Source organism: Chiloscyllium plagiosum, chromosome 4, assembly GCF_004010195.1.
Source record: "Chiloscyllium plagiosum isolate BGI_BamShark_2017 chromosome 4, ASM401019v2, whole genome shotgun sequence".
Classification (NCBI taxonomy): domain Eukaryota; kingdom Metazoa; phylum Chordata; class Chondrichthyes; order Orectolobiformes; family Hemiscylliidae; genus Chiloscyllium; species Chiloscyllium plagiosum.
Window position 1 is genome coordinate 119,495,478 of NC_057713.1, and position 27,292 is coordinate 119,522,769.

Genomic DNA, 27,292 nt, shown 5'->3' on the forward strand with positions numbered 1-27,292 from the left:
TGGTGGAATTGGTCCTCCTGGGAGCAGATACGGCGGAGGCGGAGGAATTGGGAATACGGGATGGCATTTTTGCAAGAGGTAGGGTGGGAAGAGGTGTAATCCAGGTAGCTGTGGGAGTCGGTGGGTTTGTAAAAAATGTTGGTGTCGTCCAGGAAGGGGAGGGAGGTGTCAGAGATGGTCCAGGTAAATTTAAGGTCAGGGTGGAATGTGTTGGTGAAGTTGATGAATTGCTTAACCTCCTCGCGGGAGCACGAGGTGGTGCCAATGCAGTCATCAATGTAGCGGAGGAAGAGGTGGGGAGTGGTGACGGTGTAATTATGGAAGATCAACTGCTCTATGTAGCCAACCAAGAGACAGGCATAGCTGGTGCCCATACGTGTGCCCATGGCTACCCCTTTGGTCTGGAGGAAGTGGGAGGATTCAAAGGAGAAATTGTTAAGGGTGAGGACCAGTTCGGCCAAACGAATGAGAGTGTCGGTGGAAGGGTACTGTTGGGGACGTCTGGAGAGGGAAAAACGGAGGGCTTGGAGGCCCTGGTCATGGCAGATGGAGGTGTAGAGGGATTGGATATCCATGGTGAAGATGAGGCGTTGGGGGCCAGGGAACCGGAAGTATTTGAGGAGGTGGAGGGCGTGGGTGGTGTCTCCAACATATGTGGGGAGTTCCTGGACTAGGGGGGGGATAGGACAGTGTCGAGGTAGGTAGAGATGAGTTCAGTGGGGCAGGAGCATGCTGAGGTTGAGTGTAATGAACCCACATCTTTATTTACTTACCTGAAACGTTCCACAGCCTCTGCATATTTTCCAACGAGTCAAATGCTTTTTATGTACTAGGCCCGAATCCACACCATACTAGGTTTAAGGGATTACCAGTGGTGTGTACCCTGCTACAACTGCGGGGTTTCCCAACTGCTGCTCCAAGATAAGTGTCCTGTAAAGACTAGCTAGGGTGGGTGAGAGGTGAAAGATTTAGAAGGGACCTGAGGAGCAACCTTTTCACGCAGAGGGTGGTTTGTATGTAGAATGAACTGTCAGAGGAAGTGGTGAGTGTAGTTACAGTTACAACATTTAAAAGACATTTGGATAGTGAATGAAGGGGAAAGAATTAGCAGGATATGACCCAAATGCAGAAAAGTGGGACTAGTTTGCTTTGGGAGACTTAGTCAGCATGGACAAGTTGGTCTGAAGGGTCTGTTTCTGTGCTGTATGATTTTATGATTATAACTGATGGTTTGTGGACCCTCAGAGTCATAAGCCATGGTCTGAATGAAGGAATATTTTGAAAGGTAATCTCAAAAGATCTTACTTGTCTACCTTCATAACAGCCTCCCTGCAAGTTCATGTCCCCCAGCTGAGTCCCAGTGGCTCATCATACCCTTCATGATAAATCATCCCCTTCCACGCCTATTTACACAGTATACACGACAAATATTTTTAGTGAATCCTACAGTAATAATTTGTGTAAAGTGCATGAGAAGTAAAGTAAAAGTAACCAATGTGCCCCTAGCCCTACAGAAGCATCAATGAGATAAACCATGAAGATGTCAATAAGAGAATCATTTAAACTTATGCAAATACAAAATGAGACAACGATGAAAGAAATCACAAGAAAAAAATCTTGTAATCCATGAAGATTAAACAAGATTCTGGCTTGACCCTAATATTGAAACCAGAGGGATTTGAGGTAGCCTTTACATAAATCTATGTGATCAACTGGGGAGCTTACATGAATGGTGAATTAAGTAAATGAACTCCAGAGGGAGAAATTAATGAATTGAAATGAAAGTTGAAATCAGCTAGAGTTCAAAGCCATTCGGTTCTTGGGGTGGAAAGCAGTTCAGAGAGTTTGGTGAGAACATTGGCCTGGTACTTGAGGTCGTAGAGAATCAGGTTTTGGGGTGGCACGGTGGCTCAGTGGTTAGCACTGCTGCCACACACAGCGCTAGGGACCCGGGTTCAATTACAGCCTTGGGCAACTGTCTATGTGGAGTTTGCACATTCTCCCCATGTCTGCGTGGGTTTCCTCCCACAGCCCAAAGATGTGCAGGTCAGGTGATTGGCCATGCTATATAGCCCATAGTGTTAGGTGCATTAGTCAGAGGGAAATGGGTCTGGGTGGGTTACTGTTCAGAGAGTAGGTGTGAACTTGTTGGGCCAAAGGGCCTGTTTCCACACTGTAGGGAATCTAATATAAGAAAAGTCTAAATGAGGGGTTGAAGAGGTAGATCGGGACAAGATGCTCAATGGAGGATCAAGTGCCAGGTGTCTGCGAGGACTGACTTGGTGGTAAGTGCCACAACAAGATGCTCAATGGAGGATCAAGTGCCAGGTGTCTGCGAGGACTGACTTGGTGGTAAGTGCCACAACACTGCCACAATCATCTTGGTCAGGCAATCGATGGAATGTAGAGCCAAGGGATGAGGCTTCAGTTGTGGAGAATTTGTTATCACCCCTCAGCCAGGCTTGGGTCAAGGCTATGAAATTAACATAATCGTCCACAATAAGTGCATAAATGGAAAGAACTTTGTTCATAAATGAAAATACCTCTGGAGAGAGATGCATCAAGAAGTGTGGCAGCTGGGCCAACACTAATGTCCATAGGTTGAACACTCATAAGAAGTTAGTAGGGTGCTCAAACCTTGAAAATGGGAAGGCAGCCTGAAATGTTATTATAATGGGAGAATCTGTAATAGGCATGGAGGACTTTTCTGGTGTAATCGAGGAATAAGATGACTATTTGTGTATATTTTAATGAATGAAGCGTTGACAAATGTAATATCAGTTATATTGATTATAAATGGGATTTGGGAAGATTGATTATCTGTATGAAGTATGAGTCATTGATGCAATAAAATTTCCTGCTTGTGGTAATGCAGACAAAATGATACAGTAAATGATTTTTGGACTTTGGAGTATTTCTGAGTGTAGTTCTGGGGAAATGGAGAATGGGGAGCATTGGGACATTCCATTGCCTGATCTCTCAATGTGCTGGTTGTAATAATTGCAAAATAGTACGAAAGCTTTGGGATTTGGTGGCATTAAGGAATAGAATAAGAGATCTTTGTACTATCAAAGCTATTTAAACATCAAATATTGTTGTTAAAGTCTGACAGATTTTTTCCATAAGGAAAATGCAGTGAGGCAGTCCCATGGGATACAGCCTTTGCAGTTTACACTTTCCACTGAGAACAGAATATCATCATATTGGCACTAGTGTTTTTTTTTTGTTTTAAAGCTGTTCTTTTAAATGATTTGATTAGTTCTGTTCATTGTAGGGTTCTGTCACTGCTTATAGTTATGATTTGTTGTAGTTGTTTGCATGCAAAGTGTAATTTAAAGGAAATACTGATGTATACAGTACTGCTGTATACCATACAGGGATAATCCCTGGTATCATTGCTCACAATGTATCAGACTAAGAATTGGTTTATAATGTCGGGAGTGTTATGCTAAAGTGTACACACTTTTTTTGCTGCTAAGCTGGGGCTGTGTTTCAAGGAAATACGTTTAACTGGGGTAAGTAATCACAAGCTGTGATCACTCAAATCTGATGTTTGATAATGCAAGCTAACAACTTGGAAAATGCTTTTTAAGTTTCAGATTTCACCTGAAAAACTGCCAGTGACTTGAATGATTTGTATGTGTTACAAAGTATGGCTTACCCCTTTTCAGCATTAATTAATGCAATTCCAATTTGCTTTGAGTCAAGAGATGATATGTCATAAATATATTTTGGCCACTGACTTACAACCATTGGAATAATTAAATTTTATTCAAGTATTGTCAACTTCATTGAAATTTTCTCAACTCTGATTATATACAAAATGTGAAATTGTTTGAACATTTACATGATAATGTAGCTAATTTATTGTTTTCTCTTTCAAAGCTGGCTACAGTGCCTGCAACTGGTGTATCATGACACTATATTGAGACATGGTTATATTTTTGAATGTTACATATCCACACTGTACTCTCTGCTCGTCCTCCATATAGTACACATTAAATCAAGGGGCTTAACACAGTCCTGTTGTTGAAACAATGTCTATTTGAAAACAGGTCTGCATCTCCATACAACTTAAAAGGCCTGCTATTTTCTGTTGCAGACAGCTCCCATGGATTATTTTTATATCTACCTGCCTGGTAGAAACCAGGTGAGGAGATAGGTGGTGATGAAGATGGAGTGGGAATATAGCAGTCCCTCATCCATCTCAATCTGACCTCCTGCAGCAGGCAGTAAGATGGCAGAGTCCTCTTTAAAAATTCAGATTTGGCTTGAATGATAATTATCAGTTTTAAATGAAATATGTTGCAGATAAATGATCAAGAACGCTGTGTACCTGCAATTAGTAACAAGGCAGTAATACCAAGGGGGTTTAAGTAATGTCCAGAAGCAGAGAGCAAAGCCTTAGATAGGGTGAGGTTAGAGACTTGCAGTTACCTGTGTAAAATGCAAGACGTTTAAAATTCAGAAAGAGTGCACATGTCAACATTATCAATAATACAAAGATCTTCAAATATATAACTGGATATTCATAGCAAGGGCATATGCCCAATCAAATTTATTTCCTGACAGGGCCAGTATGTTTTGTTGCTGTGCACGAACAGAGCTGTTTATCAGGCAGATTTCTGCATTCCCTCAAGAACAGGCTTTCTTTTAATAGGCTTAGTTTTTTTTCCTTCGTTTTCTGTTGTCATGGCAAACCGTACGGCTGATTTTGTTGAACTGCTAAATCATTTAAGGACTGTTCCCTGAGCAACAGCAATGTGTAGTGTATCAACAGCAAGGTCGAGAGAAGAAAGCCTGGATAGGACCCTTGCACATATTTAACTTTGTAAATTTGAAGTGAGACACCAAGATGGAAGAAAGTAGAGGTAAAAATATACTCTGGGTATTTAGTTTTCATTCAGTCTGAATTCCTGGCTGCAAACCTTCATGAATTTATGTTATAACTATTCAATTTATAATGGCTAACAAAAAAGTAGGAAGTATAACATGAATACTAATTTCAGGCAAATTGCTAATCTGGTCAGGAACTTGCTGAGAGATAAACAGCAGAGGTATGGGCAGGTGCCATATTTGGACGAATATGACCAATACCCCACCATATTTATGAATAACTTGGAAGATGGAATAACAACCTTTGTTTTAAGTTTGCCATTGACATTAAAATATGAGTATTAAAAACAATATAAATGGGAACATAACTTGATAAGGAGATGTTAATAGGTTAAGCAAATGGTCTAAACTGTGGAAAATCAGTTTCAATACAGGCACATTTGAAATCATCCATATTAGTCTCAAAAAGTATTAGTCTCAAACAAAGTATTTTCTACGCAATGTAAAGCTTGAGGTTTGGAGGTCCAATAAGACTTGGGAGCTCTGATACATAAAAAGGAACCTCAAATTTTCTGCTCGCTCTTCCCAATATATATCAATGTGTATCTTTTATTTTGTTGGCTGCATTTGTTTTTGTTATTATAGATTGTGCCAATTTTGAATAGTCAGGTGCTTTTAAAAGCAGATTTTCTTACCGGACATGACAATATGTTTACATCTGTCATTATTTGATGGCCCACATTTACTGACCTGGAAATATCAAAAAATCTGCCTTCTCACCTTCTCTTAAAGTTAGCAATACAATCCTTTCTGGCTGATCCACATCGCTTCCCGTAACAGTGAAGCCTGACTAAGCAGTCTGCTATACACCACCATAAACTTCTGAACCACTGCAAGTATTTGACAGATCAACCAGATTGCCACCAGTGGAGAAAGTGACAGATGCATTGTTTGCTGGTGACAACATTTTCATTTTTGCAATTGTCATGACCAGAGTCTATGAAGGGAATGCCAAAGAAAACTCAATTGTTGTCAGTATTTTTCATTTAAATTATTCTTCTTTTAAAAAATTGGACCATCTTGTTGGACTCAAAATGGCCAAAGCAGATCATTTAATTAATTTTCAAGCAAGCTTTGGATAAAGGAATACATCAAGACCCAAGAAACTAAATTGAGTGCTAATGCTCTTACAGGAAAAGAAAGGAGACCCACATTAGAGAGGGGGGGGGTTGATAAAGCTACATTGTTAGCTTAACAACCTTCCAGTCAAGATGGGACCCTGGGGGGGGGGGGGGGGGGTTGATAAAGCTACATTGTTAGCTTAACAACCTTCCAGTCAAGATGGGACCCTTGACACCTGATATACCTGACTTTGTCATATATTTGAAATCTGAGTTTGATGAATTGCTTAAATAAAGCATTCTGGGAGTGTAAGTCAGTTGATGTTTGACCTTCCAGAGGGAGAGCAGACGTTTGCAGCCTGCCTCAGACACACTGTCTCTGCCTCCAAGTTGCTGGCTGGAAGAAACTGAAACTTTGCCTGCAAAAAGGAAAACTACTCACAAACAGAAAATACAAATTTCTGGAGAAACTCAGCCGGTCTGACAGCATCTGTGGAGAGAAAGCAGAGTTAATGTTTTGAGTCCAGTGACCCTCCTTTGGAACTGCAAGCCTTGCTGAATTTGTTACTGGACTCAAAACATTAATTCTGTTTTTGCTCCACAGATGCTGCCAGACTGGCTGAGTTTCTCCAGCAATTGGTTTTTGCTGGTCTTGGATCTCCATCAAGTTCAATCCTCTGTTTTATTTTTGGACAACTACTAAGCTTAGTTCGATGAGGATACTGTCATTGGACAGTGACCTCCCAAGAACTTATAAGTCGTGAGAATTGATTTCCAATGCCTCTGGATTTAACAAATCTTGTAATTTATAACTTATCTTCTCTCATGTCCTGTCCTCCTCTTTGCTGTTTATATGAAGTAGCGAAGCAATCACCCTGTGTTTCAGTTATTTAGTTAATAAATTTATCTTTAATTTCAATTTTGACTTTACTGGGACCAATGTCAATGATGTCCTGTCTGGCTTGTTGTGTCCGATGCTACAGTGCATTATCATGCAGAAGGTGATGTTGCTCTTGCACTGTTTGCTCCGCTTCTAGCTCTTCAGAGTCTGTCACATTACCTATTTGCCTGCTTCAGTTGTGTAGAACACAATGTACCAGTATTATATGATGCACATGATCGGTGCTGTACTTCCAAACTTTGGGATCTCATCTTTGGGAGGCTTACTGTTATCTCTTCAAAGGTCCTGGCTGCGATGTATTTGCACTCGGTCTCAGTCAGGGATCATCAGGCATGGTTGAAGAGGGTAAATCTTGTCTCCCAGGAGCCATCCTTGTGAGGAATATGGCTCTTGGAATGAAGAAGGAACAGAAGAGTTCTCAGAGATATAGGCATAATGGCAGCCCCTGCAGTCCATACCCAGACTTTGAGGATGGTCAGTTTTAGGCCTCCTATATATTCTGTCCATCTTCAGCTGTGATCTTGTCATATGGAGACTGTTGGAGGTTGTTGTTGATCCTGTGCTTTGTGGTGCATCTGTTTCTCTGTCTTTGTTGACTTGACTACAGCACTTCAAATTTGAGACTGCACCCGTGTGCGTGTCTGTGTGTTGGTTGCGTATGCTGCTGTCATGTGTGATATTGATATAGCTCAGTGATGTACAGCAACATTTTCACTCCCTTGCCTAATGACAGTCATAGCCTTAGCCTTATCAATCTGCCAACCTCCGATGCAAATATCCATGACGGTAAGAGTCAAGACCATACGTTTCTTATAGAGACAAAATCACGCCTTCACATTGAGAATATCCTCCATCATGTTGTACGGCACTATCGCTGCAAAATGGGACAGACCATGAACCGATCTAGCAACTCAAGACTGGGCATCCATGAAGTGCTGTGAGCCATCAACAACTAAACGTACTCTAACACAATCTACTGTCTTGCAACCTGGCATATCCCATTCCCTTCCCCTTCCTCACTTAATCGTTACCATCAAGCCAGGGGGTTAGCCCTAATTCAATGGAAAGTGCAGGAGAGCATGCCAGGTGCAGCATCAGGCATACCTAAAAATGAGGTGTCAACTTGGTGAAGCCAACAAACAGGACTACTTGCAGCATATGTAGCAAGAAATGGACTGAGCTAAGTGATCCTGCACCAATGGAACTGATCTAACCTGTACAGTCCTGCCAAATCCAGTCATGAATGGTGCTGGACAATTAAACAACTCACTGGAGGCAGAGGCTCCACAGATCTCTTCATCCTCAATGATGGAAGAGCTCAATACATCACTGCAAAAGATAAGCTTGAGCATTGACCCCAATCTTCAGGCGGAAGTCCTGAGTGGATGATCCGTTTCAGCCTCCTCCAGTGATCCCCAGCATCACCAATACCACTCTACAGCCTATTTGGTTCACTCCATGTAATATCAAGAAATGTTGCAGGCAGTGGATACTGCAAAGACAATATTCTGGCGATAATACTAAAGACTTATGCTGCAGAGCCTGGTGCACCCCTAGCCAAGCTGTTTCGATACATCTACAATAGCTGGCATTTACCTAACAATGTGGAAAATTGCCCAAGTATGTTCCGTACACAAAATGCTAAATTTCTAGCCAATTACTGCCCATTGTGCTGGATGGTGTGATCAACAGTGCTGTCAATTACTGCTCAGCAATAACCTGCTTACTGACGCCCAGTTTGTGTTCTGACAGAGCCAATTAGCTCCTGACCTTATTACAGCCTTGGTTCAAACATGGACAAAAGAGCTGAATTCGAAGTGAGGTGACAGTGATAGCTCTTGATGTCAAGGCTGCATTTGACTGAGTGTGGCATCCAGGAGCCCGAGCAAAGCTGGAGTAATTGGAAATCAGGAGGAAAGCTCTGCTGGCTGGAGTCATACCTGGCCCAAAGGAAGATGGTTGTGGTCGTTGGAAGTCAGCCATCTCAGCCCCAGAACATCTCCACAGGAGTTCCACTGGGTAATATCCTCAGTCCAACCATCTTCAGCTGCTTTATCAATGACATTCCCTTCATCATAAGGTCAGAAGTGAGGATGTTTGTTGATGATTACACAAAGCTAAGCACCGTTTGTGACTCCTCAGATACTGAACATATCCAAATGCAGCAAGACCATACCCAGACCTGGCCTAACAAGTGGCAAGTAGCATTTGCAACCACAAATATACCAAACAATGACCATATCACAGTAAGAGACAATCTAATCACATCCCCATTACATTTAATAGCATTATCATCACTGAATCCCCCACTGTTAAATTCCTGGGGATTATCATTAACCAAGATTGGAACTGGACACACCATGTCACATGAAGAGTGCTGCATGTATGGAATGAACTACCAGAGGAGGTGGGGAGTGGTATAATTACAACATTACAAAGGCATCTGGATGGGTATATGAGTAAGAAGGGTTTAGAGGGATATGGACCAAATGCTGGCAAATGGGACTAGATTAATTTAGAATATCTCATTGGCATGGATGAGTTGGACTGAAGGGTCTGTTTCTGTGCTGTACATCTCTATGATTCTATATAAATGCAATGGCTACAAGAGCAGGTCAGAGGCTAAAAATACTCGCCTCCTGACTCCCAAAGCCTGTGCACCATGTACAAAGCACAAGTCAGGCGTGCAGTGGAATCCTCCCACTTGCCTGGGTGGGTGCTTGAATAGTTATTGGGAAGATGCAGCAAAGTTCACAAGTAAGTTTCCAGTGTTGTCGGGAGATGCTGATGTTCAGAATTTGGATTAGAGTCATGGCGGTGAGTAACGTATTTTGAGATGCTTCTTGTATCAGAACAATTCCATCATTTTCCTAATAGTGAATATCTCCTTCCAGATCTTTCTATTTTTCAATGAAGAGCAACATACCCATATTGTCTTCCTAACTGCTTGCTTTACCTACTGTCCACTTTCATTGACTGGTATACAATGGGTGAACAAGGGGAGGTGGGTGTCATATTTCCCAATCTATCACTATTTAAATAATATTTAGCCATTCTAGTTTTCCTACCGTACTGGACAAATTCACATTTAACCATGTTAGTCTGCCATGCATTCTGCCCCGCCCCCCCCTCTAAATTGCTTTGAAAGCTTTTGACATCCTCCTCACTGTCTCAATCTCACAGCTTTTTGTCATCAAAACTAAGGCTCACAGGATTGACACTCCTTGTTATGCAGAGGAAATTCATCAACACCAACATTCACCTGTTGTGAGGTAATTCTGCTGCAGTCAAAGTCTAAGCAGACTCGATGGACCAAGTAGCCTTATTCTGCATCTATATCTTGTGATCTTATTATCTATGTGGGTTAGATTTATATTGCTTAAATGTCTACGGAGCTATTCTGAGAGCTTAGGTGACTAATGCTTACATCAGAACTCCCCAAGTCTCAACAGCATCAGTACTTCGCCTGTGGAATTCTCAAAAGGTTGTGTTGTCACACAGAATTCCACTCAATAAATGCAAGAATTTACATGCTAATTGGATTGATTTTTGATGATAAGCAATTACTGAATTTGCTTACACCTCTATTTTATTGTGATGCCATCTAATCTCCTGTTCATTAACATATCCAACAATATATTCTGCTTTTGAATTCTTCTTTCATGTTTGTTTTTGCATTATCGTTTCATTTTATTTAAAAAGAAAAAAAAATCTCCAGGTGCTGTCTGTTACCAACTCCTGCAGTCGGGGAAGGTAAGACATTGTGGCTGAGTAGCTTCTGCCTAGTCATTGTTGGAACCATTGTATAATCTTCAGATATGAATCATAATTCAGACAAAAAATATTGGTTGACTCTTGCTTTCAAATCTCAGCCACTAAAGTTTCCTTGAATGTATTTTGGCAACCTGATACATTAAGGAAAGCAAATCTTAGCAGGACTTATACACTTAATTGTAAAGTCCCAGGGAGTGTTGCTGAACAAATAGACCTTGGAGTGCAGGTTCATAACTCCTTGAAAGTGGAGTCGTAGGTAGATCGGATAGTGAGGAAGGCGTTTGGTGTGCTTTCTTTTTTTACTCAGAGTATTGCATACAGGAGTTGGGAGGTCATGTTGTGGCTGTACAGGACATTGGTTCGGCCACTGCTGGAATACTGCGTGCAGTTCTGGTCTCCTTCCTATCTATTAGATTAGATTAGATTACTTACAGTGTGGAAACAGGCCCTTCGGCCCAACAAGCCCACACCGACCCTCTGAAGAGTGACCCTCTGAAGAGCAACCCACCCAGACCCATTCCCCTACATTTACCCCTTCACCTAACACTACGGGCAATTTAGCATGGCCAATTCACCTAACCTGCACATTTTTGGACTGTGGGAGGAAACCCACGCAGACACAGGGAGAATGTGCAAACTCCACACAGACAGTTGCCTGAGGTGGAAATTGAACCCGGGTCTCTGGCGCTGTGGGGCAGCAGTGCTAACAACTGTACCACCATGCTGCCCATGTGAAACTTGAAAGGGTTCAGAAAAGATTTACAAGGATGTTGCCAGGGTTGGAGGATTTGAGCTACAGGGAGAGGCTGAACAGGCTGGGGCTGTTTTCCCTGGAGCGTTGAATCTATTTGCCATGCATAGAGTAGAATGATCCTAATAAAACAAAACTAAAGGTACACATTGTAGCATCTGCTCTGTGATGTACTAACAAGGGGAATCATTATCATTGGTGCTATTAGTACCAGGATGTATTGTTCAACCCAAACTGGGCTCATTGAAGTAATTTAGAATGTAGATTAATTTTATTCTGTTTTAGCTGGTTGTGGGTTTCACTGGAAAAAGCCAGTCCTTACAATTCATCGGATAAGAAACTGAATGACAGCTGAGTACTAAGTTGAGGCTAAGTCAGGTTTTCACTAATTGCTGTCTTTGGATTTCAATGTTCTTACATACGGTCTAGAAGTTTTGCTAGTTTCAGATTCTTTATTCCATATTTTGCAAAAGATTTCACATCACAGCTATTTCTTCTTTAATTGTTGCAGTGGGATTGGAAAATAAACTGCCTTTAGTTTGGACATGTGCAATAACTTTTCATTTGTAAAATTGTTCTGGCATTGGCAGTAGTAAGAGCCAGTGTTGTTTTGGTGACATGTGCTCTGCTTTTTATATTAGTGCTTTCTTCGTTTACATTCAGAAGTAAAATACAGTAGAATGAAAGTCCAAAAATCTAAAAGAACAAAGCAATTCTCAAAATGTGCAGAAGATCTGGCAGCATCTATAAAGAGAGGTTATAGATAACATTTCAGAACTGTGACCCCAAATGTCTTGTATTAGGAAACCTGGTGAAGGAGGGAGCTGGCACAGGATTGGAACAAGCAAATTTTCACGTGTCTCACAAAAATACGGACATCGATAGGACACATGCATTTCAGATGAAAGATCACACTATTTAAGTACTCCATTTATCTCTATAGTATATAGTAACTCTATTAGTAACTATAGTAACCCTATTTACCAATAAGTACTTTCTTTTTATTGTCTTGTATCTTAAAATGGCAACGGATTGTGGCGACAGAATACTGTTCATTGTATCTCCTTGAATATATGTGACAATAAATCATTCATTCATTCATTCAAATCTGAGATTGCCTGAATCCAATTTGGGAGAACCAGCTCTGAGCCAGTGGACTTTTATTCCGGGGGTTAGGGGTCTCCGTGCCAAATGTTTAAAAAGTGCCTAATTAAAAAGCCTGCCTCAAAGCTGTGGGACTGTGGTTCGCTTATGCTGTCAGTAAAACAAAAAGTAACCTTTAGTGCTTACTCCCTTCTCATTCCCCATGCCTCCTAGACACCCTCATGGCTCACTTAAAACTCATTGGCAATCTGGGCCCTTTCATCCATCCTGTAGCCCCAATGCCACTCATCCCAACTCTCCCACTCATCCCAGGACCCTCCCTAAACCCTGTGATAAACTATACCTTTCACTTTATATCCTCATATCAACTAACTCCATATCCACCATGGGCAGACTTCAGGAGCCACGTTGAGCTGAAATAAAATAAAGTTCTAACTACTTATCAGGTATTTCACTATGATGTTTACTAAAATACCCACATCAATAAAAGCTTGTTTAAAGCATTTAAATCCATTCAAGTACTTAATTTCATACAAGAACTGTCATTTGTATGCAGAGCCTCACATTAAGGAAATAGGGAAATCCCCGGCAATTACAGACCAGTCAGTCTCACGTCTGTCGTCTGCAAGGTGTTAGAAAGGATTCTGAGGGATAGGATTTATGCCCATCTGGAAGAGCATGGCTTGATTGAATGCAGTCAACACGGCTTTGTGAGGGACAGGTCATGCCTCACAAACCCTATTGAGTTCTTTGAGGATGTGACTAGAAAAGTTGATGAGGGTCGAGCTGTGGATGTGGTGTATATGGACTTCAGCAAGGCATTTGATAAGGTTCCCCATGGTAGGCTCATTCAGAAGGTCAGGAGGAATGGGATACAGGGGAACTTAGCTGTCTGGATACAGAATTGGCTGGCCAACAGAAGGCAGTGAGTGGTAGTAGAAGGAAAATATTCTGCCTGGAAGTCTGTGGTGAGTGGTGTTCCACAGGATTTTGTCCTTGGGCCTCTACTGTTTGTAATTTTTATTAATGACTTGGATGAGGGGATTGAAGGATGGGTCAGCAAGTTTGCAGACGACATAAAGGTTGGAGGTGTCGTTGACAGTATAGAGGGCTGTTGTAGGCTGCGGCGGGACATTGACAGGATGCAGAGATGGGCTGAGAGGTGGCAGATGGAGTTCAACCTGGATAAATGCGAGATGATGCATTTTGGAAGGTCAAATTTGAAAGCTGAGTACAGAATTAAGGATAGGATTCTTGGCAGTGTGGAGGAACAGAGGGATCTTGGTGTGCAGGTACATAGATTCCTTAAAATGGCCACCCAAGTGGACAGGGTTGTTAAGAAAGCATATGGTGTTTTGGCTTTCATTAACAGGGGAATTGAGCTTAAGAGTCGTGAGATCTTGTTGCAGCTCTAAAACTTTGGTTAGACCGCACTTGGAATACTGCATCCAGTTCTGGTCGCCCTATTATAGGAAAGATGTGGATGCTATGGAGAGGGTTCAGAGGAGGTTTACCAGGATGCTGCCTGGACTGGAGGGCTTATCTTATAAAGAGAGGTTGACTGAGCTCAGACCTTTTTTCATTGGAGAAAAGGAGGAGGAGAGGGGACCTAATTGAGGTATACAAGATAATGAGAGGCATAAACAGAGTCGATAGCCAGAGACTATTTCCCAGGGCAGAAATAGCTAACACGAGGGGTCATAGTTTTAAGCTGGTTGGAGGAAAGTATAGAGGGGATGTCGGAGGCGGGTTCTTTACACAGAGAGTTGTGAGAGCATGGAATGCGTTGCCAGCAGCAGTTGTGGAAGCAAGATCATTGGGGACATTTAAGAGACTACTGGACATGCATATGGTCACAGAAATTTGAGGGTGCGTACATGAGGATCAGTGGTCCGCACAACATCGTGGGCTGAAGGGCCTGTTCTGTGCTGTACTGTTCTATGTTCTATTAAAGACGACTAACTTGCGGCAGCTCATCACAGTGTGAGCTTACAACCCTCCGTCTGTCACCGTGTTGGATTATGGAGCAGTAATGCAGAAGTCGTGCTATAATGATGGCCCTCAACAAACAGCTGTCAAAATTAGAAGCCTTTTTTCATCTGTAGGTTGTTTCATTTTCCAAAATGTAATGATAAAGGGACTCAAATTACTTGACAGTTCCGTAGAACCCATACGCTTTCTCCATGCAGTCTATTCTTAATAATCCCAAAAGGATGCCTTACTTTTCCAAATGCCTACAACGCATGCACCCTTCATCCCATAAAACCGGTGTGCGTGGGATACAGGTACAGGCCTTCCACATAAAGGCCTTCCACATTCAGGCCTCTAGAGTCATTTCTTCCCTTCCAATCCATCTCCATTTGCAACATCCCCACCTTCTGGAAATGTGTAGTCTGGCATATCATAATTAATTCCTCAAAGCATAAACCCTAGGGGCTGCTTTTCATGTCTGGACATGTTCTGGTAAGAGTTCAGGCGGTTGATTCTTAAAGATGTGGGCTTGCTGTACCATACACTTAGTTTTTCTTCTAAAAGGAGCAGCTTTCTGTTTGGCTTGGACCAAACAAAATCTATGATCTAAGTAGAAGAAAACTTTGCTGTGATGGATTTGAGGTAATATGTTTAGTCCCTTTTGCAGGAGACAATAAGAAGATGGGTACTGTTATTGAAGATTAACATAATTAAATCTGATATTCAGCAAATAGAATGGCCGACAGCAACGATCACATGGAAACAGAGGAGGCACTGCACCAGTGTATGCAAATACACACTGTAGAGGGTATACTTGAGCATGATCCATTTATGTAATTAGAGCTGATCTCCACTAAACAGGATTGATTGTGTCTCACTGCTGACAGTTCATTGTTGGCAGCTTAAGCCAAAGCAGCTTTTGCTGAGTGATTTTGAAAAGGTGTAGCCAGTTTTGTTCAGCTACCGAGAATGTCTATAACCGGAAGGTATAGCAGTGTGTACTATTCAATTAACCTTAGGTTGATGTCTAAAAATTTGTTTTCATTTCTGAATTATTTAACAATTGTCAATTTAATTGTGATTTAGTATGGAGAGCAATGGGAACAGTGTGGACCCACCATGCCTACATGTGTACATGTAAGTTCTCCCAGGTTATGGCTAATCTATTGCATACAGCTGTGCTGGCTCCTGAGATGTCCCCTGATCCAGGGAAACCAGCTGCATAACATGTGATAATAGAAAACAGTGCACTTTTGGTTAACCGGTGATTCTTTTTAATACAATTTTGTTCTTGTGTGCAGGCAGTGAAGCTGACTTTAGTTCCTCCAGTAGCACAGGCAGCATCTCAGCACCTGAAGGTCTTATGTCCAGTACAGGTGGTAAGCGGAGCTCGGCTTCCCGCAGGTAAGCCCTGTTAACTTTGTAAAAATTACTGAGGTGTTGTCTGGTTAATGCAACACAAGCCTATTGAGGTAAAACAAGAAAATTGAGATCTGCAACAATCAGAAATATCAAATATCCGTTTTCTCAAGGACCTTATTACAATGTCAATTTGACCACTGACTGAATGGATAATTTATTTGGAATTTTACGGAGATGATTGCCTGCAACTTGGTGAAAAATGAAGTCGATGTAGAAGGTGGGGTGACTTGTAATATACCCTCCCTCCCCCCAAAACCTCCATCCTTTTCCCTCACACACATACACAATGTGAACTTTGACTTTGAAAGAATTGAAGGGAGCATTCTCTAAATCTAGCTGTTTGGAGTTGTACCAGAGTTTTGCTTCATCGTTGTGTGGAGCAGTGCCCAGCTTCTGCTGTTTTCAAATATTATCAGAGCATTCAGGATGCTTGGTATCCAGGGAGTTACAGGTCAAACCTTCTGCCAACGAAAAACTAGCTTAATGCAATCGTGTTCATTAACTAAGTAACTTATAAAATTTTAAAGTTTCAACAATGAACCAGTCCCCGGTTGGTTTTATCAAAATTTGTCTGTGTTGTCATATATTTTTAAATTCTCAGACTATTTCCTACATGTAAGGGTTGTGATTCCAGGGGCAGAAATTTCAGGCGAGAGGCTGGAGGTTGGCAGTTCCCCATGGTAAACCAACAACAGAGAGCAAGCCTACCTTGTAGCCATAAAGTGAATGGTATTCCTGCCCCTCGTTGGCATGATGCCCACCCTGTGGAACTGGTGGAGCTCCTACTGACCCGATGGACACGGAGCTCCATACGGGGACTGCAGGCAGGCTCACAAAATAGTTCTGTGGGAACCCTGGGCTAGACTAAGCTTGGGGGCTTTGACTGTGGAGGGTTTGCAATTTTTGGTGTGGTTTGGGGGTTTGATATGAGAGAGTTGGAGGTGGGTTTTGAAGTATATGTGGATCAGTGTATTGTCTTGTCAGGGCTGCCCCCAACAAAGGGCACCTTCCAAAATGAGTACGTGCATCCCTTACCCACCCACCGTTTCAGAAGCTTTAAACCGACTGCTCGGGATTGACATTATACTGTGTGCTGGGTATTATTTGACTCAACCACCAGCCTCCCCGTCCATACTGTGCAACGTGGGTAGGCTAGCCAACTGACCTTTTTCCTTAGTTTGGTTCTGTCTGTAGAATGAGATGACTGGTGGTGGTTTGACCTAAGGGTCACCACACCTCAGGTGATGGATGAAGAGGGCAAGTCTTTTTATGATCATCTCGGCTGGTGCAGGAATTGAAGCCAACTCTTGGTATCACTGTGCATCACAAATCAGCTGTACAGCCAGCTGAGCTAACCAACCCTTTTTTACCAGCCACAGTTTGTTACGTACTGTACCTCTTTTCAGTCCTTTATAGCTGCAAGACAGGCCTGTTCTGTCTCCAGTAACTACTGCTCCATTAAGATGCACCATCCTTCCACTCCAAAGCCAAAACACATCCATGGGAGTGGGAGCATTTAATATGCAGTCTAAGAATCAAAGAAAATTTATTTTCAAAGTTTTTGTCATGAGTGACTCATCCATAATGCGGATTTAACACCTGGGTGACAAATTGAAAAAGTTCCTCTCTTGCTTTTTAGAAGAAATTTACTAAATTCACAAACTTACCAAACATGTTAAGATGTTCACAAAAATCTCTCACAGTTTTTGTTAATTTTGTAGTTTCCTTTGCCAGTTTGAAAAATAAATAGTCCACTGATGTATTTTACTGTGTGAAATTTCAGCAGAACCAAAATTGTATACGTACATAACTGACATTCTAAATTTTATATATAAAATAATTAATCCACTAATTATAAAAGACTAAGAATTTTGCATTGAAGTTGCCAGTGTATCCTCACTAACTTAAGAAAGGAATAATCTAATGGCTGAAATTAAAATGTTTGGACAAGGCAACATAATAAAATAATATATGGTCATGCCATGGATTGACTATTGTAAACATTAAAAAGCAAGCACATACTTTTCAAATACCCTTTAATTCCTCCACATTCCATGGATGACTAATCAAATATACAAGTGTGCATTGGTCATCAATTGTTACATTGTCTTATGATGAGTGTCCTAAAATGCATAAGTTGCCTGGAAGTAGATGTTATACTGAATATTTACTCAATGACATTATGAACATGTATTCCAGCGACAATGTAAACGTAGGCTATGGGCAACATTTCCCAATCAGTCACTGAAACATTGCTGTCAGGAATGCCTATCATTCGTTAAATTGCAAATGTTAAAAAATACAACCGATTTCTCAATGCCTATAAAGAAAAACGATTAATGGTTTGGATGTTATCCTTGACCAGAATACTACAAAGGGCTGGATTTTAATCAACTCAATAGTCCAATAATAGAATGGAAGCATATTGTATAATCATCTCCTTAACTTTTGTCAACAGAATATGGTCACCTGGTTTTAACCTTCATAAAATAATTGCTCTCTGAGCTACACAAAGGTGTTATTGAACTAACTATGACGCTTAATGAAAGAGTATTATATGGCATTGTATTGTATTCTGCTGTTTGTTTTGTTGTAAAACTTGCCCTTAATAGCTCTTGTCACTTTTCCTTTAATGATTGTTCTGTGTGTATTGATTATAAAGCAATATCAATTTTCTCTTGAGGTCATCGATTTATTTCCAGTGTTGGAAAAGTTGCTGATTGAGATTGCATACTTTGTGTTATGTAGTACGAATGTAATCTATACTTTATTGATGTAAGAATAACTTGTTCTCAAATTGTCAGCCGTGGTGTTCATGGGAGAGGTAATGCATCGAGTGGCCTCAAACAGTCGGGGAGCCCAACTGTAGCACGTGAGAAAGATCCAGTCTCAGCAGTGTATAGAAATACAGCGAACATTCGCGATACCTATGGAGCTTCATCTCGCAGCAGTAGCAGTAACTCTGGTTCATATAAAGGCAGTGACAGCAGTCCAACTATCAGGTATACCAACGAAAGCTGGTAGGGGTTACTTATTATTTTGCTGGTCAGAAGTACTTGGCATCTGTATATCTTATGCACAAATTCTGATTAAGTTTTCAAGTTTGAATATTTGGCTTAGACAAAAATCTTGACTAATCAATTTACAATTTTAATGCACATATTTCTTCAGTAGTGTACAATCAATATTCTAAAGAATAAAGTGTGATTCTATTAACTGTTTTGATTATTTCATTGCTTATTATGACAAAGAAACTGTGTAAGGAGATATTCCTTTTGTTTGCTGAACGTGGAAATCAAAGTAAAACAGTTTTCAGTGGATTGTTTAACAGAGACCTGGAAGTGTAATTACATCTCTAAAGATAGTAAGGTACATTTGAGAAGACTAGTTGATAAAAAGTATGTAGAATTCTATGGAAAATGGGCACATTTGGATTTGTTAGATATTAAAATGTTAAAAATCTGAATCTTGAACCCAAAAGCCGCCTTCCGGTGTTAAGAGTTGGAATAAAGACTGAGTTCCCACAAGATGTTATAATAATTGAAATATTATGGTGAAACTCCATTCCTTTATGTTTAAGAATTATTTTAAATTTAACCCTAACTGGTCTCTGGAAGTCCAATTACTGAAGGAAGACAAAGGTGGCTTTATCCAGTTAGTAATTCTCTATTCTCTTACCTGCTGGATTCAGTTTACCTCTTCACCTACTGCTTGTGATTTGGAGGACCTACCGTCCAAACAATTCCATTCATTTCTGGTTTCTCATCTCTCTTTGATGCTTTTAATCTCTGTTTAACATATCCAAACCATCGCTTAACTCTTTTAATAAACCTTCCCCCAAGCGATTCTCTGTAGCTTAATTGATAGTAATGTAATTGGCAAAAGTAACAGAAGCATGATGAGGACTGAGTTACTATGATCTGGCACTTATTGATTGAAAAGATTTGTAAGCAGGTTCAGTCATCAGTTTTGAAGAGAATTGGTTTCTGTGAGTATGATGTTAGGACTAATTGGGTAATTCTTCTAAAGAGTTGGCACTGGTTAGGCTAACTGGCCAATGTTGGAGCTAATTTGTTCAATGATTCTGTGTGACATATATAGCTAACCAACAACAACTGCAAATACCCAGGCACAAAACATTTGAGAGGAACATTCTCTGAGCTAATTTTGTAAATATTAGGTTGTAAGTGATTTGCAATGAGTTTGTCCGTAAATGGCAAAATTAATACTTAAGCAACAGAATGATAAAATTCTTGACAATCATGTTTTTCCCTTCACTTTATATACTCTAAAATATAGTGGAAGTCTGACTTGATTGCTTAGGAAAACTACATGCTCAGCAACTACATTGAAGCTGTGTGCTATTGAAGAATGATGACATTGCATATTTTCTCTTATTCCCATGTTGTACAATTGTTTTCTCTTCTCTTAGCTAGGGATTTCTCATAGAGTCATAGAGGTTCACAGCTAGAAATGGGCTCTTCAGCCCAATTTGTCCATGCCGCCCAGTTTTCACAATTAACCTTGTCCCATTGCCTGTGTTTGCTCTATATCTCTCCATACCTATTCCATCCACGTACCAGTCCAAATGTTTCTTAAATGGCAAAATTGTACTCTCCTCCACCACTATCTACAGCCCATTCCTTTCATCTTGTTGCAGCTGTATAAGATGCTGGCAAGGTCACATTGAGTGCTGTGAGCAGTTCTGGTCGTCCAACAACAGAAAGGTGTCCTGCCTTGGTTTAACCTGCCAAAATACAACACCTTGCATTTATCTAAATTAAATTCCATCTGCCATTCCTCAGCCCACTGGTCCAGTCAATCAAGATCTCCCTGTATTCCCAGATAACCTCCTTCACTGTCCACCATACTACCTTCCTGGTGTCACCTGCAAGCTTATAAATCAACGTGAGTTCTTCTATTTGCAATCCTGTAGAGTGGAATTTTTATTACTTCACATGTTTTACTGGGATTTCTAGTCTGAGACCAACCATGAATACGACAAATACCCGTCTCTTCCTATTGGTCCACAAATCTGAATAAAGTCAGAAAATAAATATGGGGCGCACGGTGGCTCAGTTGTTAGCACTGCTGCCTCACAGCGCCAGGGCCCTGGATTCAATTCCCGCCTTGAGCAACTGACTGTGTGGAGTTTGCACGTTCTCCCTGTGTCTGCGTGGGTTTCCTCCGGGTGCTCCGGTTTCCTCCCACAGTCCAAAGATGTGCAGGTCAGGTGATTGGCCATGCTATGTAGCCCATAGTGTTAGGTGCATTAGTCAGAGGGAAATGGGTCTGGGTGGGTTACTCTTCGGAGGGTCGGTGTGGACTTGTTGGGCCGAAGGGACTGTTTCCATGCTGTAGGGGAATCTAATCTAAACTACATGTTGCTGAGTTAATGAGCCTAAATATAAACTCAAAAGTGTCATTGGAAATTTCTGAGATGCAGCTTGTACGGTCAAAACTATCAGAATGAGATACTACCCTTTTGACCTTTACTTATTGCTTAGGAGTTTTATCATGAAAGTTTCCCATAGTTCCAAATCATTTTATAACAGAACCATGTGTTTACCTGGATTATAACAATTAGCATGCTCATTTTCTGAAATCGTCACTGTTCTGCAAACACTCCTTTGAGTACACAAGCTGAGAATCATTAGCAATCCGAGAAATGGTGATTGGAAACCACACCAAAACCAGGGGGTGAATTTCCAGCTGCATTCTTCCAATTTTCCACTGCAACGTTGGCAGAAGAGCAACAGAATTCTCAGAAATGTAAAAACTGTTCATGCCAAGAAAGTAAGTTTCCGTGGCACTTGCACTGGAGTCACTATGTATGAGCAGGGAAATTCCCATACAAAATGATGCCCTACTGTTTCGACAAGTGTCATTCTGAGCTAAACCAGATCACAGGCAGGCAGATGAATCAAGGAGAGGACCAATCACAGAAGGACTGGCAATAGTGGCCTTGAGAAGCATTCCTTTTGCCTGCATCTATAAGACAAAAATGAATTGGCTTAATGGTGTAGGCTCTCAGGTTAGAAGGTGAAGATGTAGAAAATCATCTATTGAAATACTTAACTGCACTGTCATGATAACATTTTATGTGTGCATATAATTTACCCAAAGGCAATCAAATTCACTCTACTGTATTGTTTGTGCAGCATAATGTTTATCCTTGTCATCAGAAAATTTAGTTGTCATTCCTTCAATCCCTTCGTCAAAATCATTTATATAAATTGTAAAGAGTTGAGGCTCCATCACTGACCCCTGTGATGTCCTGCCAGGCTGAAAAAGATCTGCCTGTTCTTACACTCTGTTTCCTATTAGCAAGCCAATCTTGTATCCATGCCAATACACCATGATCTTTTATTTTCCACAATGTTTTTTGATGTGGCATACTATCAAATGTCTTGTCAAAACCTAGAGCCTCAAAGGTTTAGTGCAGACCATTCCCCACTTTTGCCAGTTTTGAGACAAGTGCCCTGTGAACCAGAACCCACTTCTCCCACAACAGTCTTTGAGCCACATATTCATTTCATGAACCTAACATGCGCTCTGCCACTTAATAATCTAGAGGTTATTCCTTTTGAGATTCTGCTCTTCAGTTTGATGCAGAGTTTCTCTTATTGTCTAAGCGCATCTTCTGCCTAAGTCATTTGGAAGATGTGGAGGTGCCGGTGTTGGACTGGGGTGGACAGTGTTTAAAAATCTCACAAGACCAGGTTATAGTCCAACAGGTTTATTTGGAAGCACTAGCTTTCGGAGTGCTGCTGTTTCTTCAGATGGTTGTGGAGAATACGACCATAAGAGACAGAACTTCTAGCAAAAGATTACAGTATCATGCAACTGAAATGATAACATTAGGAAGATGGATCATGGCAATTGAATGCTCTCCTTCTCATTCCAAGTTCCTGTCCAGAAATGAGCAGATGGCCCTAAGCTTGACACTGGGCAGGCAACAGTGCCATCTGAACTGCCTCTCTTTGCTGCAGAGAACAGTGCCCCCTATAACTACTAATCCCTTTTTTTTTGTTGGCTCCCCCTATACCGCTGTGTCCTCCTGTATGACTGTGCCATGGTCAGGCATCTCATTGCAGCCTGCACACTCAACCAAATCAGAGAGCTTGAAACCTGTTGGACAGTTGCAAAGGCTGAGGGTCCTGAACTTATTTTTCTCTGGATCCCATTCTCTGCCTCAGTCACAGTCACAGCCTCCTTTCCCTGACCGGTGTGGTTTAATATTAAAGTATAGTTACAGCAGCACAGTGAATAAGAGCTGTATTTAGAGAAAAGTAGAAATAGCAAGGAAGGTCTAAATTAGGATGGTAGTGCTATGCAAGCCTGCATTTTGCAATAAGTCCACTTCTTAAACTGTGATTATCATCAAAATTAATAGGAAAGTATTGAGGCTATTTTTCTATGGTCCCTGTGCCAGCTCTTTGGGAAAAATCTCCAGTTAGCCCCACCTCCTCCTCCTCTTTCCAAGTAGCCTCGAATTGGGCTTAGATGTCAAAATTATTACAATTTAAAAATATGTACTAAAAAATTCAGTGTTAATGTGTTTTTTCATTACATAGTCAAATCAATTATTGGTTAGACACCAAATGTGCACCTGTAAAATTGAATAAATAATTTTACCTAAGACCTTCAATAGATTGCAGTTTAACTTTACATCATATCTAGAGGAAAAAAAATGTAAAACAATATGAATAATGTGTGTAAGGAAAGAATGAGTTCTATTGTAGATGAGACGCTGATCCTCACCTCCTGGAATTAGTGTTCGAATCTATCCTGAACTAAGAAGACGGTATTTAATTTGTTTGATAAAAGAGGCTGTGAACTGAGTTTACAGATTTTCAATACAGTTTTCAATTGGTAAAGGGCTAGAACACAAACCTGCCCTTAATTGACATTATTTGATCTTCTCAATTAGACTTAAGGTGGGGAGTTCAAGAAAAAACATAATTGCGGAAATGATTTTCTCAAGATGATACAGTATATTGTTAATTGTGCAACTATGCCATTGGACATAGTGGTGCTGTGGTAGTGTACCTACCTCTGGGCCGGAAGACCTGTGTTTAAATCCAATCTGCCGGAGATGTGTAACAGATGTCTGATTGAGGTTCATAAACAATATCTATAACTGTGCTGTGCCATGGATAACTTGGTAAACCTAACTAGATATCCCATTTATTCATTGTTCTGGTCCCAGTGCTAATATTTATCACATGTATACCCAGAAAATAGGTTATGCATTTTCAAGCATGTGTAAACTCTTAGCTCTGATAAAAAAAAAAATATATATATATCTATTAATGAATTACAAGAATCAGGTAATGGTGTTTGATTGAAGGTTTAAAGGAGCAAGGATATTTAATTAACTGAAATAAGTAAAAATTATGAACACACTTACAGTTATGGGGAAAAAATAAAAATTAGAACTGTTGCAGTAAAAACTAAACACTAAAACATTTATGAATTATTATTGTAGTTTGTGGTGTAGAATTTTGCCGATGTGCAAGTCTGATTTGACACTCTGGATTCAAAATTGTATTACAAGCTACAAATTATTCATAACTAATGGCTTCAGGCATATTTTTGTCGGTGAACAAATTATGGGCCGTGCTATGAAAACCGCCGAATTCATGTGTGGAAGGAGTAGTTTAATTGATTTATTATGAATCTTTTTGGGCAAACCTTGGTGTTTGTTACCAATTACTGCTTTCACTACAGCTGACTTTAATTACTTCAATAAACAAAAGGAACCATGTTCCCTTCCCTACACACTTGACAAAATGTCAGCCAAATCCTGACTCCATTCAGTTGAACTGGCAATGGCTTGCCTTTCCTCTGATGTCTGTTTTCAATCCTGTGCTTGCCCCACAGTGTTATATATGTAGAACAAAGTGCTGAAATCACATGGTTTACTGTGAACAATTCCATGGCAACTACCTGTTGATTTTTGTTTTTCGGATTGTCCTAGATTTAATTTTCATTGCAGCAGCTGCACAACAGATGTCTGTGCTTTACTTCTAATTTATTCTGAGTCTATTTTCTCTCCATTACTGTTATTGATCTTTTCTTTCAGCTGAGAAGGCAGAAGACATTGTAATATGACAAGAAAGCAATAATACCAATAATTTTAACATTTCTTATGCTTCTGAAGGACTTGTGTGGATTTGTACCAAAAAATGGATTGTGCTAAATTGCTGACACCAGAAGAGAGTCTTATTTTGTCACTCGTTTTGTGCTGCACAATTCTTAGAAGTACATATTTGCAATTCAGTCATATTCAGATATTAAAATAGTTGAAGTATGTGATGCATGCTTGTGTCTAATAATGTACTCTTTCTCATTTTGTGGGGTGATAATTGCAGTATTGAAAGAACACGATGCATCAAGAGAATGCCAGGGAGTAGACCCAAGAATGGCTTTATACATGGGCAAGATTTTGATTACTATACAGTTAGGAACTTACAGATTTCATTACTTCTCTGTTATAGTCCAATAGAAGGCCAGAGAAAACCTCTCCTTTATGTTCTGAAGGTTTCTGTTAAAAGATGCTGAGAATGTTATTTGTATAAACTTTACTTGAAGTAGTGTACTATATTGGTGAATAATGGCTCTGTTCTATCTGACTTTCATCTTGGGGGAAAAAAAATCCCGAAAAGACTGCTTTTGAAGTAATCACAGTAGCTGCACTCAGACACGCAAATAACACATTCTGGAGTGTGTCTCTTCCTCTTTCCTATTTTTAAACATTGTGTCAAACACAACCAGCTACTCTTAACCCAAAAAACTGAAAACCTCTACATGCTGCAGTAAGGTCAGCAGCAGATATGAAACCATTGGTACACAGTTATTACTGAATCATGCAGTTTGCAACAGTGCAGATTGTCATCTGAGGCAAGCAGAGTTGATAAACTGCTATCTTACAGAACTCCACTGTGTATTCCTTTTGTAGATAAGTTTCCTTATTGTGATTTGGTGTAAATCTGAATTATAATTTCTTTCTATTCCTACTATTAAGAATGAATTCAAATTTTTCAAATTCAGTTTTAAGAAAAATTGAGCAATGAAAGAATGGCTGCTCATTCCCCAACACTTTATTTTTTATTCTCATATCACCCAGTTGTACTGACCAGCTGTCCACTGTTTACAATTGTTATGAAGAGAGCAAAGAGAGAGTTTAGAATGAATTTCCTTCTGTGGAATATTATGTAGTATAGAATGTTTTGCCTTAGGTAGACGTTAAGGCATATTTCAAGGATGGATGGATAATGAATTACCATGAGACTGTTGCTAACTGTTGTTCAAGACACATCTGGTTCACAAGTGTCTTTTAGGGAAGAAAAGATGCCATTCTTATGAGGTCTAGACTACATGTGATTCCAGACCCACAGTAATATGGTTCACTCAGTTGCCCTTTGGGTTGGGCAATAAATGCTGAAACTTAATCAGAAATTGCTGGAAAGACTGAGCAGGTCAGGCAGCATCTGTGCAGAGAAAGCAGAGTTGATGTTTCAAGTCCAGTGACCCTTCTTCAGAACTCAGAATAGTAAAGTGGGTGGCATAGTGGCTCAGTGGTTAGCACTGCTGCCTCACAGCACTAGGGTCCCAGGTTTGGTTCCAGCCTCGAGCAACTGTCTGTACAGAGTTTGCGCATTCTCCCTGTGTCTGCGTGGGTTTCCTCTCGCAGTCCAAAGAAGTGCAGGGCAGGTGAAAATTGGCCATGCTAAATTGCCCATAGTACTGGGTGTATTAGTCAGAGGGAAATGGATCTGGGAGGGTTACTCTTTGGAGAGTCGGTGTGGACTGGTTGGGCCGAAGGGTCTGTTTCACACTGTAGGGAATCTAATCATCTAATCTAAATGCTGACCTAGCCAATAACATCCATATCCCATGAATAAAGAAAGAAAAAGAATCAAAGATAATGTAAAGGCTGCAGCAAAGTGAATTAAATTTGCACTTACAAAGTGTTAGCATTACATGATGGCTGAATAGTCACATCTGGAGCTATAAAATGTTTGCAAACTTGTGACTGTTATGGTATTCTTGAAATTTAAAAAAATAGCCCCAATAACGTTTTAGTGACTACTAGGAAATTGTGTCCCAGAATTCATTCAATAGAAACAACCTTCCTCCATTAATATATGAATCATTCTTTGTGACAGCACTACTTTATTTTTTAATGAAAGTGAAATCATTTGAGACTTTAAAAACCATTAATGCGGAGAATGTTTGCTGTAAGGGCTTGTGCTCAGTCTTGTGGATGTTTAGGTTGAGATAAGTTTCACAAAGCCTACCTTTTCCTGTCCCATCTTTGACAAGTCCTTGAGTTCTCCTGGGCCACGATGATGTACTGAGCAAAACTGTGTGCATTGCTGAAAAGCAAAAATGGCTCACATTGAT

The 27,292-nt window shown here is 40.5% G+C and overlaps 1 protein-coding gene across 5 annotated transcripts in view; it reads left to right on the plus strand.

Annotated features, from left to right (window-relative positions):
- The window catches only part of LOC122549349 (syntabulin-like), a 104,100-nt gene that overhangs the window by 51,693 nt on the left and 25,115 nt on the right, over positions 1-27,292 (plus strand). For all 5 annotated transcript variants that reach the window (XM_043689013.1, XM_043689011.1, XM_043689015.1 and 2 more), the window contains 2 exons: positions 15,760-15,862; positions 18,685-18,882. In XM_043689013.1, the coding sequence (XP_043544948.1) occupies positions 15,760-15,862; positions 18,685-18,882 (301 nt within the window). The remainder of the gene's footprint in view (positions 1-15,759; positions 15,863-18,684; positions 18,883-27,292) is intronic.